The sequence below is a fragment of the Nematolebias whitei genome, chromosome 18 (assembly GCF_014905685.2).
Source record: "Nematolebias whitei isolate Nwh7 chromosome 18, NemWhi1, whole genome shotgun sequence".
Taxonomy (NCBI): domain Eukaryota; kingdom Metazoa; phylum Chordata; class Actinopteri; order Cyprinodontiformes; family Rivulidae; genus Nematolebias; species Nematolebias whitei.
In genome coordinates, this window is record NC_056515.1 from 18,482,831 (window position 1) to 18,497,348 (window position 14,518).

The 14,518-nt window shown below is 40.2% G+C and overlaps 1 protein-coding gene across 1 annotated transcript in view; it reads right to left on the reverse strand.

Moving 5' to 3' along the window:
* The window catches only part of LOC119424280 (fibroblast growth factor receptor 1-A-like), a 25,171-nt gene extending 12,112 nt beyond the window's left edge, over nucleotides 1–13,059 (reverse strand). The window contains exons 1-11 of the mRNA XM_037691740.1: nucleotides 12,924–13,059; nucleotides 9,157–9,255; nucleotides 8,881–9,053; nucleotides 8,674–8,797; nucleotides 6,817–7,007; nucleotides 3,906–4,050; nucleotides 3,637–3,827; nucleotides 3,400–3,545; nucleotides 2,937–3,058; nucleotides 2,704–2,814; nucleotides 2,410–2,600 (exon numbers count right to left, since the gene is read on the reverse strand). Of these exons, the coding sequence (XP_037547668.1) occupies nucleotides 2,410–2,600; nucleotides 2,704–2,814; nucleotides 2,937–3,058; nucleotides 3,400–3,545; nucleotides 3,637–3,827; nucleotides 3,906–4,050; nucleotides 6,817–7,007; nucleotides 8,674–8,797; nucleotides 8,881–9,053; nucleotides 9,157–9,255; nucleotides 12,924–13,023 (1,593 nt within the window). The 5' untranslated portion in view covers nucleotides 13,024–13,059. The remainder of the gene's footprint in view (nucleotides 1–2,409; nucleotides 2,601–2,703; nucleotides 2,815–2,936; nucleotides 3,059–3,399; nucleotides 3,546–3,636; nucleotides 3,828–3,905; nucleotides 4,051–6,816; nucleotides 7,008–8,673; nucleotides 8,798–8,880; nucleotides 9,054–9,156; nucleotides 9,256–12,923) is intronic.
* Nucleotides 13,060–14,518: the final 1,459 nt, after the last annotated feature.

The following is a 14,518-nucleotide window of genomic DNA, read 5'->3' on the forward strand; positions in this document are numbered from 1 at the left end:
GTGCTGTCCTTTCTGCAGCAGCTGATGGACAGAAATTTGGCGTTCAGCACGATTAAAACGTACGCTGCAGCCATATCTTTCTGTCATGAAGTTTTCGGGGACAAAACAGCTTTTAATCATCCGGTAATGATGCGTTTTTAAAAGGTGTACAGAGATGCAGGCCTGTTTCACGCCCACTTGCTCCACAGTGGGATATTACGCTGGTCCTGTGGGCCCTGATCAAAGCTCCATTTGAGCCTCTGAATCAGGTTCCAATAAAATTATTGTCTCTTAAAACAGCCCTGCTGCTAGATTTAACATCCGCTAAGAGGGTGAGTGATTTATCTGCCCTCTCTGTCGCTCCGTCATGTCTTAGAATTCAGGCTGACGGCAGCTCAGCTGATCTAAGACTGAATCCAGCCTTTATGCCTAAAACACCACAAGCTCTTTTAAATCAAGAGTGATATCGTTGGAGGGTCCCCCCCCACAAATCAGAAGATGAAGCATCTTTCCATCTTCTCTGTCCTGTGCGGGTGTTGACGTGTTACATAGCTGCAATGCGTCAAAGTCAATATTTGTTTGTGCATTATAGAGATGCATCTGCAGGTCGCCCGTTATCCACCCAGCACTTGTCACACTGGCTGTGTGAGGCCATTTCTGAAGCCTACAGAGCATCAGATTTAGAGCCTCCTGTCAACCTCAGGGCGCACTCGACCAGAGGTATCGCATCTTCGACTGCTTTGCATAATGGTATGACAATGAAGTATATTTGCAAAGCGGCTGCGTGGTCAACACCCTGCTCATTTATTCGCTTCTATTTACGTGATGTGACGGCTCGTTCCATGACATATTCTGTCCTTAGTGTTTTAACAGAATGAATATTGTTGTTTCATGGAACCCCGTTTAAACTCACATCTGACTGCATGCATTACAGTGTGAGATGTTGTTATCAGCCACAAGTTGTGGCTGTTATTTTGGTTCTATTGTCAATCAGTTCATGACTATAGCTACCAATCAGTGCATTTGATTAATAATCAGTTCACTTGTTATTACTAATCTGTTCATATTGTTCAGCCGTGAATCTGTTTGTTCATGGCCCTTTTTCCAGCATCTTCCTTTCCCCGTCAAACGTTTCCGGGGCGTTCATGCACTCAGAACGCATAACTACACAGCATGCGTCTGTTCGTGGTACGCATAATGGAGAGCTGAGTGACAAGACGTTTTTTGGGCAAGCTGCCTCTTCGTATGGTGTTCGAATAGACCCAGTGAGGCCCAGAGGCGAGGACTACATCTGCTTCGCCCTTAACCCACTAAGCGACAGGTCTTAAAGGGCGAAGCCTATACGAAATAGAACATTGGTTACGTACTGTAACCCCAGATTCTGAGTATAGGCATAGCCCTTTAAGTGTCGGGCCTCAATGACTCCTAAATGGATGAAGAAAAAGCTATTTGGGTGCCGATTACCCGCTCTTAACGTAATTTATATGGACCGGGTGGGGCCCACACAGCAGGTGGGCGTGGACTAAATTTTTCAGTGCGATGCTTTGCATGACGGGATAAACCCACTAAGCGACAGCTCTTAAAGGGCGAAGCCTATACTCATAGAATCTTGGGTTACAGTATGTAACCAACGTTTTCGCACACACCTTTAAAAGTCCACAAGATACCACATAGAGCTTTTGGGAAACACCTCCTGCTGCAATATACGTCACTACATAGGTTTCTTCCTAACGGAGTCTCCATGCGGTCCCTGCATCCACAATATGGCCACAAATTTATAATGACGAAAGCGCCACACTTTTCAGTAGACAGACTCCTCCATGCACGATGTCTGCATGATCTCCATCCAGGAGTTTTGGGCCATTTGACTAATTTGGTGTGTTTGAAGAGTCGTACAGCTGAATGCCCGAACACAACTCCACATTGATGAACATGCCAACAAACTTCTGACCAATTGCACAGTACTTGAGGCATATGCCTGTGAGAAGAAGTTTGGCCTGGATATTGTGTCAAGAAGTGGTGGGTGAAGCTACTATGTGGACAAAAAGATGCTATTTTATCACACAACTACATCGAGAGACGATTTTACTGCTTCCAGTAGTGAATGTAGGACCCTTTATTGTTTCTAATATCTGTCATATAGTAGGTGGTACTTGGAGAGCTTAAGATCTTGTGATGTAGTACTCCATACAAAAAAGTTTAGAATCCCTGGCCTAATAAGAAAAGCACTAACTAGTGGCGTTAACACATACTACAGCTTTAGCATGTTATTTGCCAATCCCTCATCTAATGCTTTGGCTGTAATTAAAATTCCATTAAATGTTAAGACTATAATCACCATCATCGCTAGTAGATTGTGTTGTGGTGCGTTTCTTATGTTGTAATTTCCAGTTGGAACTCTTCAACAAGACCAACGTGTAAAAATGTCACCTTTTTTGAAGCAAGGTATGCCATTCCTCGGGCCACCTGGTACGCAGCAGATACCAGCTCCCTGATCTCCATCCTGCCCAGTGCAGTCTGCTGCACGCCGCTCCAATACTCCAACCCAGCTGGCCGCCGACCACGCAGATACTCCCTCAGGTTCCCCTGCGAGGCATACTCCACTATCACGTATAAGGGGCCTGCTCCAGGTCAGAATGACCCATTCAGAACACAACAAACCCATTATTGAATAAAATGTGTCTCGCACAGCTCAGTTAACCATAAAGAAACAATGGTACTCACCATCCTGCGTACAGGCGCCTAGAAGATTAATGATGTTTTTATGTTTCCCAATCATTTTCATCATCTCCATTTCAGAGATCAGGTCAGACAGGTCCTTCTCTGAAGCATCCGCTAAACACAACAACAACTTGCCATGACATGGACAGAAACTATCTACAGATGCTTTAACAAGAATCCACACACCATTACTGATAAAGGCACATCTTACATAAAACTCACAGCCTTTCTCTTACTTTTGAGCATCTTCACAGCCACCTTGGTGAGGCGTGTGGGTTTGTTTTTGTCAATCCCAAGAGCCTCTGCAAGGACCACCTGACCGAAGCAGCCCTCTCCCAGAGGCTTCCCGAGTGTGAGCCTATAAGAAAGCACCAAAGGTACCAACTATTTATGAAAGAGATCCCCGAGCTCAGAAAAGTAAGACTAAAAAATTGGCAAACAACAAGCATCTGTGATAATCAATAATATTTTCAATCATATATTTTGTTTTAGTTCGAGTGGGTCAGATTGGCCTAATCCAAGGGCCTCTTTAGGCCCACGGATGGCATTCTCCTGTAGTCAAAGCACCACAAATGCCACCAGTTTGGAAAACTAATGACAGTTATGCTTCTGAAGCTGAGCTGAAATGAACACGCATTAGCTGCCTGCCAATAGGGTGTGCACAAGTTGGATGTTGATGTGTGAGTATAAAGTACATACTGGTCACGTGGAAGCTCCCAAGAAGGATCATAAGGCAGTTCGTACTCTGACACTCCTGCCAGAACAGTAGTGGCTGCGCTGGAGAGACGGGATTGACGCATCAAACATGCCCCAGACTGCAAGGAGAACGAGGACTCAACCGATACCTGCAGAGAAATGTAGAAATAATTTGAGGATTTTTATACTGAAAGTTGAAGAGGAGAGGCCGGCAACAAAACCAGAGAGCAGCTGCATCACCTGTCTCCTCATAGGAATGCTCTTGGCTAATTTCTGCACTGCCAGCTGGCTGGTAAAGTCACTCTTCTTTGGGGCACAGCAGAGCCTACATATGACTGCTGTGGTAGTGAGGATGATGATGATGAAAAACCCAAGGCAGTAGATGAAGATCTCCAGGTATGTCTGTGAGGGGACTGGTGTAGGGGGCAGCTCTGAGATAAGAGAAGCCACAGTGAATAAAGCGGAAGACTTTAGAGCCAGTCCGTGCACGTAGATTAATCTAAACATACCATCGACCACAGTGAGCCACGCAGAGTGGTACGACACACCAATGGAGTTCCCCGCCAGGCAGGTGTACTCCCCAGCATCATCCAGAGTCACATTCTTCAGAGTCAGAACCTCCATTTCTTTATCTGTCGTGTTCAAACCTGCAGTCTGGAAAAAAAAAGTTTAATGTTTTGTCAAATCTAAGGAAATTTTTTATCGACTTCCAGACAATCATTTAAACTAAAGCAGTCTAGTGGTAACGGTACTGATTAAATATACTGCACACTGTTATTCTTTTATACCCTGAAGGTACAGCAAAAGAGTTGAAAATGTGTTGTGATTTTAAATGTGTTCATAAAGAACACATCTCCTGTACGACTCTTGTTCTGCTGAAAGAGAACAGCAATAGCCATGGTATAAACAGCAATAACCCCTCTATAGCACTGATACTGGTGACAAGTATCAAGTAACAAGTAGTTGCAGTTTGAGATGGTAGTGATTTTTAAATATTTAAAGTCTTGATAAATCAGGTGAATGCCAAGAAATAATCCCACACTTAACACTGTTTCTTTTCATTATTATTATTATTTTTATATATACGAATGTTTCTGTTTAGTGTCCTGAGATGACTTCTGTTGTGACTTGGCGCTGTATAAATAAAATGAATTGAACTGACTGATGGATTGGTGTAGCGTCTGCGGTATTCCGGACTCTGTGCCAGTCGAGGGAGCCGAGCCGTAAGGCAGCCTTGGCAGGGTCCAACTCTCACCCTGAAGGGGTCCGACTTACTACTGGCAATGCGAACCAAACTCTCACACCTTTTGTACAGGGACTGAACAACCTGTCGAAATGGGCCCCCAATCCCATGCTCATGGAGCATCCCTCACAGTGTACCCCAAGGGACACAGATGAATGCCTTCTCCAAGAGTTCAAAATGCGATGTAGACTGGATGAGCAAACTCCCATGACCCTAGTGAAGGTAAAGAGCTGGTCCAGCATTCCATGGCCAGGACTGAACCCATTGTTCCTCCTGGATCTGAGGTTCGACCAATGATCTGACTCACTTTTCCATTACCAGAGAGGCTAAGGAGAGTGAACCAGCATTCCTCTCTATCAAGGATACGCATCTTCATCCCTGATCGTAACTGGCCTGCCATGAGAGTAAACTGCAGAGTCCTGGCCTGATGGGTAAAAAGTAAAAAGAGAAGACTAAAGGGGGGGTGGGGTTCCCGAGGAGATCACAACAAAGTATCTACTGTAACTTCTGAGATGCCCAGAATCTGCAAAAATAGCCTAGCATTCTTAAAGTCTCCTGATGAAGTATTCTCAACATTTTATTTCTGCTTTGCTTCAGTTCTCTCTCAGATACTCTCCAGAATAGCTCTAAAGATGTGTCCACATTTCAAGGCTCTGTACATGACAAATAGTTATTGCTTTCCACACTGTCCAGTTACAGCTGACACAGCATTTTTATTTAGAAAATTAGTGAATAACTGACAAAACCTTGCTTGAAACAAATCTTTAACAGTACTTCAGTTTTGCCTCTCGTGACAAAAAATAAAGTGCAATATTACACAAAGTGCTTCTAGCTATAGACCACACTGATGGTCTTTCATCAGAAGTTCACAACACATCACAGATGTGCTCTGACAGTTCGCTTTGATAGACAAATGAGATCAGCGCCATACAGCAGAGGCTGTCTCATCCAATAATGAAGACGTTCAACAATAACATCAGTAAATCATTGCAGAGCTCTCACAGGCTGCTGCCGAACGGGCTAAAGATCAGTTCCTACATCCTGCTGCTCTCTGCAAACATCAAGTGTTGGATATGAGTCTGGTTGAGATTGTTAGTGAAATATTTCCAAATTGTCCACAAAACCGCATGATTTGTTTTTAAACGTACCAAAGATGATGGGTTTAACAGTCCGAGTCATAAAAGTACCGGGAACAGCTGACACTTGCTGGCCCTCCAACATGATAACATTGTTTCAGCCTAGCAACACTTTTGCTGTAAGAAGCTGAAATTAAACTTTTTAATTTATGCTTGACAGCATCGTAACGTTTTCTTTTTTATTTCAAAAGCACCTTAATTTAATTATCTGTCAAAAGTTACTAAATAAAAGTGATTTATGCTTAAGTCATGACTTTACCATAGGACTGCGAGGCCTAAACTTCATCATTTGTTTCAATCCACAAAGGCTGACCAGTTCTTTCTTTGAGGGTGAGTGCGTGCAGCCCAGGATTTTTGCACACCGCAGCCTATTTGTGCTGACCGCTCATACACTATGAAAATGCTTCGGTTGAAAAGGAAGCGTCAAACATGCGCAAGTCAAAAAAAATGATGAGAAACAACAATGACTTCGGAGAATCTGTTAGTGTAGCTTTTCAGTCATAGTGGGTGGGAATTGTAGAATTTATTTCTAAGGAACAACACTTCTTTTGTTGATTGTTAAAGGTTTTAATTTCTTATCAGAGCAGCTTTCTCAACTAAAACTAAGAAGTGCATCACATTTAGAAGAAAATTTAGGAATAAAAAAAAAAAAATCACATTTAAGGCCTTTCACATCACTTCAGCGTCTTTGAGCTGATTAAAAATGAACTTTTATTCAATGAGGTCCTGTTCCTGGCCTGTAAAGACGTCTTCTTGTTTAAATGTTTCACTTTAATGGCTTCACTATTGTTTGTTAGGAAGCTCCATGGATTTATCCTGATGCATGCTCCATGGATTTAGTAACATCACGTGTTGTATGACATCAGTACTTCTTAGAAAAACTCATCTATGAACCAAAAACATCAACAAGTTACAAGCAAAATGAGATAAAATGCAACAAACAAGCATGGATAATCAGTGAACCCCATGGCAGCATCTTACCATTTACATTTTGCTGATTAAACTAAATAAACACCAATATTGCCGGTGTGCCGTGCTTACCTTGAGAACCAGGACGTAGGGGTGTCCATCTGGTCCTTCTTTGCTGCCGTTGACAGTGATGTGTTTGAGCCATTGGATGTGAGGCTGTGGGTCACTGAACACTCTGCACACAAACTCCACATCGCTGCCGACAACTGCAGTCTGATTAGCTGGCAGACCGGCCTGCAGGATCGGTCTGTGTGGAGAACGTTCTGCAGCAGAGTGATTCAGGCCAGTCACAAAGGAGGACAGCATGTAAAAACAAATGTGTAGATGCTGCTTAGAGCCATTGAAACTGAACTGGGAGTTACTTTTGAAGGAAATTCGGTTGAAGATGAACAGAAATAATTCAGAAAAAGAACTTGAATCTCAATAAATCCAACCTGTAAGTGTTGCTTAATTTCATATTAATCAGAACTACCACTTCTAACAGAACTTGTTTTTTGAGGTTAAAGAACACTACAGACTGTCCTGTGATTAAAAAACAACCTACAGTAGTGCCTCGCTACTTTGCGGTTCTTTTTTTCGTGGACTCGCTCCATCGCGGTTTTTCAAAGTAACATTGGACGCGACACACAACCGGCTAATTGACGGATGAGCCGCATGATCTGCATGGAATTTTTATTTAAAATAAATTACTTTAAATTATTTAGCACCTGCTGCACCTGTGTGCAGCCCACACTGTAGGATAAGCTTCTTCCTGCAGCTGATCAGTTGATCTCCATGCAGAGCAGAGAAGTGGGCGTGGCCAAGAATGCTTTCAGGGAGCAGAGAGCAGCTGAGGCAGGGAGCTGAAATCATGACATTCTGTGCTCTTTTAGAGCGTTTACAGTGTTTTTTAGTTTAGAAACATTGTTTAGAATATTGCAAGTGTATGCATACATATCCATATCTATCCATCTAATATACATATATATATATACATACATATCTAAAGATTATCTATCCCTCTAATATACATATATATATATACATATATATATATATATATATATACACACACAGATCATATATAAATACTAAACTAAATTACTACTTACTATTTGTACTACTATTCCTATTTTGCGGTTTTTCACTTATCGCGGGGATTCAGGGTACGGATCCCTGTACTTGTATCTTTTCCAGTAGTAAAATATGAAATCAGCATTGGGAAACCAACTGTTAGTACTTCACTGTCAGGAGAGAAGGCGGAGCTGTTGGAGACTCTCCAGGATGAGTTTTGTTTAATAACTGACAAGGAAATTAATTAATCACAATGTTGATGTAAAAATAAACGGAACTGAATTTAATTGAGTGGGTAGAACCACAGCATACACCTTCAGGAATTCACTTTTTTTTAACCACATGAAGACTTGTGATGCTTTTAACTGCAACCTGTAAGTTCAAAAATCCACAGTGAAATTCTAGTTGTTCTAAACTGACTGAAAAAATGCTCTCCTGACAGTGAAGTCATAACCAAATAAGAAAAAAAACCTCCAAACATGTTTCTGGCTAGTTACACAAAGTTAAAATAATCTGAATGGATAATTGTATTTTATAATAAGAAGTTTCTTGCTCAACTGCAAAGTAGTTTACAGAAAACAAGATGAATTTAACAAAGAATAATACATTTAAAAACATATATTTGATATAAAATAAATATTAAATAAACAATTAAATGTAAAATTTCATATGAGTTCAATTCTTAGGCCTTCCCTGAAGGAGTAGAAGGCCCCGAGGGTTCCCCACTGCTATATTTAGATTAACTGAAGCACTTTAAAAGAAGAGAAGTGTGGGAACTCTTTGAAAACCTTTTGGAAATGCTCCATGAAGTTGCCTGGAAACTTAAATTATTTAAGATTTTTTTTTAAATCATTGTCTTGAAAAAACAGATCTTACCTACTACATCCAGCAGGTAGGTATGGTTAAGGCTCCCATGCTCATTCTCTACCACACAGGTGTAGTTCCCCCTATCAGAGGGAACCACTGACTCCATTATCAGAGTCCACATGTGGTCTCTGATCTGAAAAAGGAGATAAAGAAAAATATATTTTTGATCATTTTAAAACAATCCCTACAGTCTCCACTTTGCCATGAAGCACACACCTTGAACCCTCCTATTCTTTGGTCTTTCCTGAACTCTCTTCCATTCTTGTACCAGCGCAGACTAGGAACAGGGTTTCCAGTTGCTTGACAGCGAAACTTGACTGTCTTGCTGGCTGGAACCGCATGGAGCTGTTTCTCCATCTTCTCCGGCATCACCCACTGCGGCGCCAGCGCTAACGAGGAGACACCGTGACATAAACATTATAATCACAATCACTGGCGTCTGCACTAATTAAATTCAGAAGCTGGAAGGCTTAAGATCATTGTGAGGCTTACGTTGGAGGTTTTCATTGCTTGTTGACAGTTCATTGGACAGTTTATTTTCCTCTGAGGATGATTCATCATCTTCTTCATCTTCAGAGGATTTCATCGCATCTGGTTGAGAAGAAAATTCAAGAAGTTTTTGAGAACACTCAATCAAAAGACAGAGCTCTTAAAGCTGTTTAGGTAGGAAGCGGACTTTCCTCTCAACTGACAATGAAAATATCTTGAGGATTAACCCCTGACCTCGATGAAAAAAGACACTGCAAGTGTTTCTATTTGACAAGCGGCAACAGACAGGAGCTGTCGCCACGGCAAAGAGCTACACCCCAACCACTTCTGAAACTTCACAGAGCTCCTTCCTCCACTGCCACGGACCATTAACAGCCGGCTAAAAACACTAAATCCCCCAGTCTAAAAGTAATTGGTCTGGGCAGACAAGATGATTTTTGCTTTTAATGAACGCACAAGACCTCCAAGGATAAAGAGTTTATGTTGGTACTGCTAAATAAAAAAAGTTAAAATAAGAACAATGATGTTTGGAAACAAAAGATAAGTTTTAATAATCAGTTCGAAGGGACTTCACATGGTTTGGGCTTTTTGCAGGAAAACAAAACTGAAATAAAAAGTTAGGATGTCTAAACAAAATTGTAGAATTATAATTAGCACTAAATGATTTGTAATGTTTTATTTATATGTGCTAGTCATTCATTCAGGTGATGTCACATTAAATGTGTACAATCGATAAAGAAGCAACATCAAGATTCATTTAGCTAAAGATGAGGTAGAATGTTTGACTCAAAACATCTTGTATTGTTTTGTTTCTACAATATTGAGAATATTTTTTAGGCTTGTGGAAGTCTTCTTCATTTAGCTGCTCTTTCTTCTGCATTGCCCATTGATTTAGATGTTTGATTCTCGATACTTGAACTCATCTATCTTCAATACTTCTATTCCTTGCAGCTTCAATGGTACATCTGTCTTCCTCACTTTCATTCCACCTCTCCAGGCTTTCTTCCATCTGCCCAGTACAGATCATCATGTCGTTTGAGAGCATCATAGTGTACGGGGACTGGTCTCTGCTGTCAACCCGCCGTCCATCACCACATATGGCTATGGACAAGAAGTAACAACACCATATGGACTCTTACTGATTCCTCCACTCAACTCAATTCAGTGTATTTATATGGCAGTGTTTCCCTCACAATTATTCAAGGAGGGTGCCCCGCCTACCGAAATGTCCTACACTCACAAATTCAATCCCTCCTCCATCGTTTATTATCATTATTTTCATCCAGAGGAAATGAAAGGCCGCAAAGTTTATTCCTACAATGCTCAGGTCCAAAAAACACAACCTCTCTCTTGCCAGAGTTTAAAAGCAAACAATTAAGGGGAAATCCAGTTTTGTATGCCTTTAAGACATGCTTGTAATCTAAATAGTTGATTGGATTCATTGGATAAATATAACTGAGTATCATCAGCATAACAAAGAAAATTTATCCTATCCTGTTTAATAACTTTTTCAAATGGAAGGATACGGTATATAAAGTAAAATGTATTAGTCCAAGCACTGAACCCTGAGGACCGCCATGAATAACTTTGGTGTATGAAGAGGATTCATTATTTACATTTACAAACTGGAATCTATCAGATAAATATGATTTAAACAATTTTGGAGCCATTCCTGTAATCCCAATATAATATTCAAGTCTCTGTAGTAGATTATTGTGATCAGCTGTATCAAATGCAGCACTGAGGTCTAACAGGACCAGTACAGATACAAGTCCATTGTCAGAGGCCATGAGAATATCATTAGTAACTTTCACCTGTGCTGTTTTTGTGCTATGATGAGCTCTAAACATTGATTGAAACCCCTCAAACAGATTATTTTGGTTCAGATGTTCACACAATTGATTAGCAACAATTTTCCAAAGATTTATTTTAGTTGAATGTTAGATTAGATGCAAGTCTATAATTGGACAGAATTCCTGAATCAATATCAGGCTTCATAATTAAAGGTTTAATTAAAGCAACCGTAACGTGCTGTGGTATGTAACCGTTCATTAAAGACAAATTAAGTAGATCCAAAATGGGGATATTAATTAGGGGAAATCGCTCTTTAAACAGTCTGGTTGGGATGGGATCTAGCAGACATGTGGATGGTTTAGATGAAGCTATCACCACAGGACATGATAGCTGTAAGACATGGCTGTAACTTGGTCTTTGTATATGTGCAAGTGGAGCATTTAAAAAGGGACTGAATAACTTCCAGTAATTTCAAATATTCTTAGTTGGAATGTCCAACCCTACTAACAAACGCGTTAATTTTTCCGACTAAAATATTCCCCTCAAACATTTCTTTCTTTCTTTTGACCAACGTTAAGAAACAAAACGACAGTGGTTAAAAAAATTCCAACAAAACCTACCAAAAGCAAATTTAAAAATAACATCTTATTAGTTGATGCAGGTAAAACTCCAGTAACTAATCATTGACTTACAAAGGTGTTATGGGTTCTGGTTCAGGCAGTAGAATATATCAACAATTTACCGTCATCACAGATAAGTGGACACGGCTACGGTAGCTGGGTGGTAATCCCGAGGCTGCAGGTTTGAGCCCAGATTGCATCACAAAAGGCAACCAACATGAAAATAAATTCATATTCTGCACGTTAATAAAATACTTGATTAATACTGGGCTGGTTTCTGGGCAGAAAGCTTTCCTGTACTTTACTTTGTGTATCATCAGGATCAAAACAACAACAAAAACATAAATAAACTAGTCAGTGGTGTGAGTTCAGAAAGCTTCACCCAGCTGAGCTGAGCCAACCTAAAAGCTGTCTTTGTTTATGACTGCAGAAGAAAACCTAAATTTGATGGATTCTTTAAGAAACAAGAGTTAACAAGCTCCACAACAACATTATCACCCAGACTCAGCTGGAGTCCAGATGTTTGGAACAAAAATGAACAAGCACACACTTTGGTTTGCACTTTGCATATTCACACGGATGGTGCCAGGAGAAGAACATGAATAATGTCTAGAAGAATCCGCTTGTGTTTGTGCTGATTAGCCACATTGAGTACCAGTAACCATAACACTCACACTGGGTGCACGTGTTTCTATGTCTGGACAGGATATGCAGACCATAACCAGCACACCAAGAGCCAAGGCTCAGTTACACCATGAAAAAGCACTAACCAATTTCAGATGTCTCCCAACACAAAAACAACCAAACTTAGAAAAACTCACTTTCCCATAAAAAAACTGGCTCATTGGAAAACTTTATAGTTTTATAAAAGAAATTAAATGCCGAGGCTAATCACAGCTGGGATCAAACCGCATTACTTTATTTTTAAACAAAACTAATAAAACACAACAAATATAATCATATAACGTGTTTGTACATAGTGCACATTAAAAACTGAATTAAACTAGTTTTAACAACTAATTAAACTAGTATTGCCCACGAACTTACATGCCAACATTTTAAATAAATACAGTATACTGCATGATCTGTCAGAGTATGTGATGGGGATGATTCACAGCTACTACCACACTAAGTCTTAGCCCAATATCTGTCAAACACACAGACACATGCAAAAACATTATTACCTGCCATTCTCCTCACAAAGCAGGCCATAATCACCTTAAGGCATTTTTTTAAAACAAATAAGCTGTGAGAAAAAAATATATAATAATAATTCCATAATGGATGGATGAATGGATTCCCTAAAACACCAAGTTAAATATGGACCCAAATTCAACCATTTGTGAGGGATCTTACCCGTTTCTATGTCCTCTGTGGCTGGTCTGGACTGAGTCTGAGGGACCTGAACCAGCAGCAAGATGCAGGGCAACAGGAGGAAGCAGCGTGGGAAACCCATGTTGTTCTAATACATCGACTGTCCCTTTCAGACTGCAGAGAGACAATAAACACAATGACACTCATTCATTCAACCTTTATTTATACAGGTTAGTCTCATTGAGCCTCGAAGACTCATTTACAAGAGTGACCTGTTATAAACAAAGAACACAGATGACAACAGTAGACATCATATAAATTGAAAAATAAATGGAAGAAAATTATAATAAAAAGCAAAACAAAAAATCAGCTACATTATAAAGCAATATAAAATACTAAAAGCAAACACATGTCTGCACTGGTTTTTGCCATGAACTTAACAGATGTTTGAAGTCACTTAGAGAGGTCATGGTTGAGAGCTTCAGGTCTTTTTGCAAGATATTCCAGGAAACAGGAGCGGAGTAGGAGAAGACCCTTTTGCCTAGTTCAGTCTACATTGATGGTACACTGCATGTAATAATGTCCTGAGAGCGCACGCTGTAGCTGAACTCACAATAACCCAAAACAACCTCCTTGGTAACATCATGCAAATCCAAGGGGAGTTTCAGGAGCAAAATGGGTTGTATTAGGTGAAATGAGATTAGGCCTTAGACTATGGAACTGAAAGTGGTAACAATAATTAGCAAATTTTTGGACCAAACAGTTGTAAAGACTGAGGGTTATAAGGACTGTTAGTTCTACTATGGAGCATTAGGTGATATGTCACTGAGCTGCAACTTTTTGAGACTAGCATAGCTTGCATTTCAAAAATGTTTGAAAATTGTGGGAAAAAAGGCTAATTTTCAGCTGCAGTCTCACTGAATTCTGAGTGTTGGTAACGGAAAGTTTTTTTTAAAAGCATGACCTATTTTTGTGTGCATATCATGTAAAACTGAACTCTTCCCCAACTCAACCCCACCTCAGCTTGCTTTGTATCCAGTTTGATACATTTAATAATATCCAATTTGCCAGAGTACCCCATGATAAAATCCAGTTGGTTTGGAGACAAGTTGCAGATGCACACCATGACTCAGACGGTATTGAGAAAAAAGTTGCTGCACAATTGTTATGAACAAAAAACAGGACTGGGTGCCTCTGTCACCCACGCAAGAAAATTGATAACCACCACAAATGTCATAAGATATTTTTGGAGACCCCCTGATGAATGTTGTTTGCCAACTATTAGCAGCCCAGAGAGATAGCACCTTTAGAAAACTGATGTGTTTATTTTCACATCACCAAGAGAAAACTGTGACTGAGCAACACTTAACTCCTCACCCCAAAAAATAAAAATAAAAAAAACAACATGGCCATGTCACTTATGTATGATACATTCATTTTGCTCAGCCAATCAATTTATATTCATGTATGGACTAATCACATCTCCTTACATCGCTCCAGAGTGCCCATTGAGCTAAAAAAAAATTCCCTACTCTAAAGCAGGAGCTAGATAGACTTGATTAACATATTTATGATATTTATGACTGCAAACAGCCACCGTACCGTCAGTGGAAAAAGAACAAAAGATAAGTTACTTC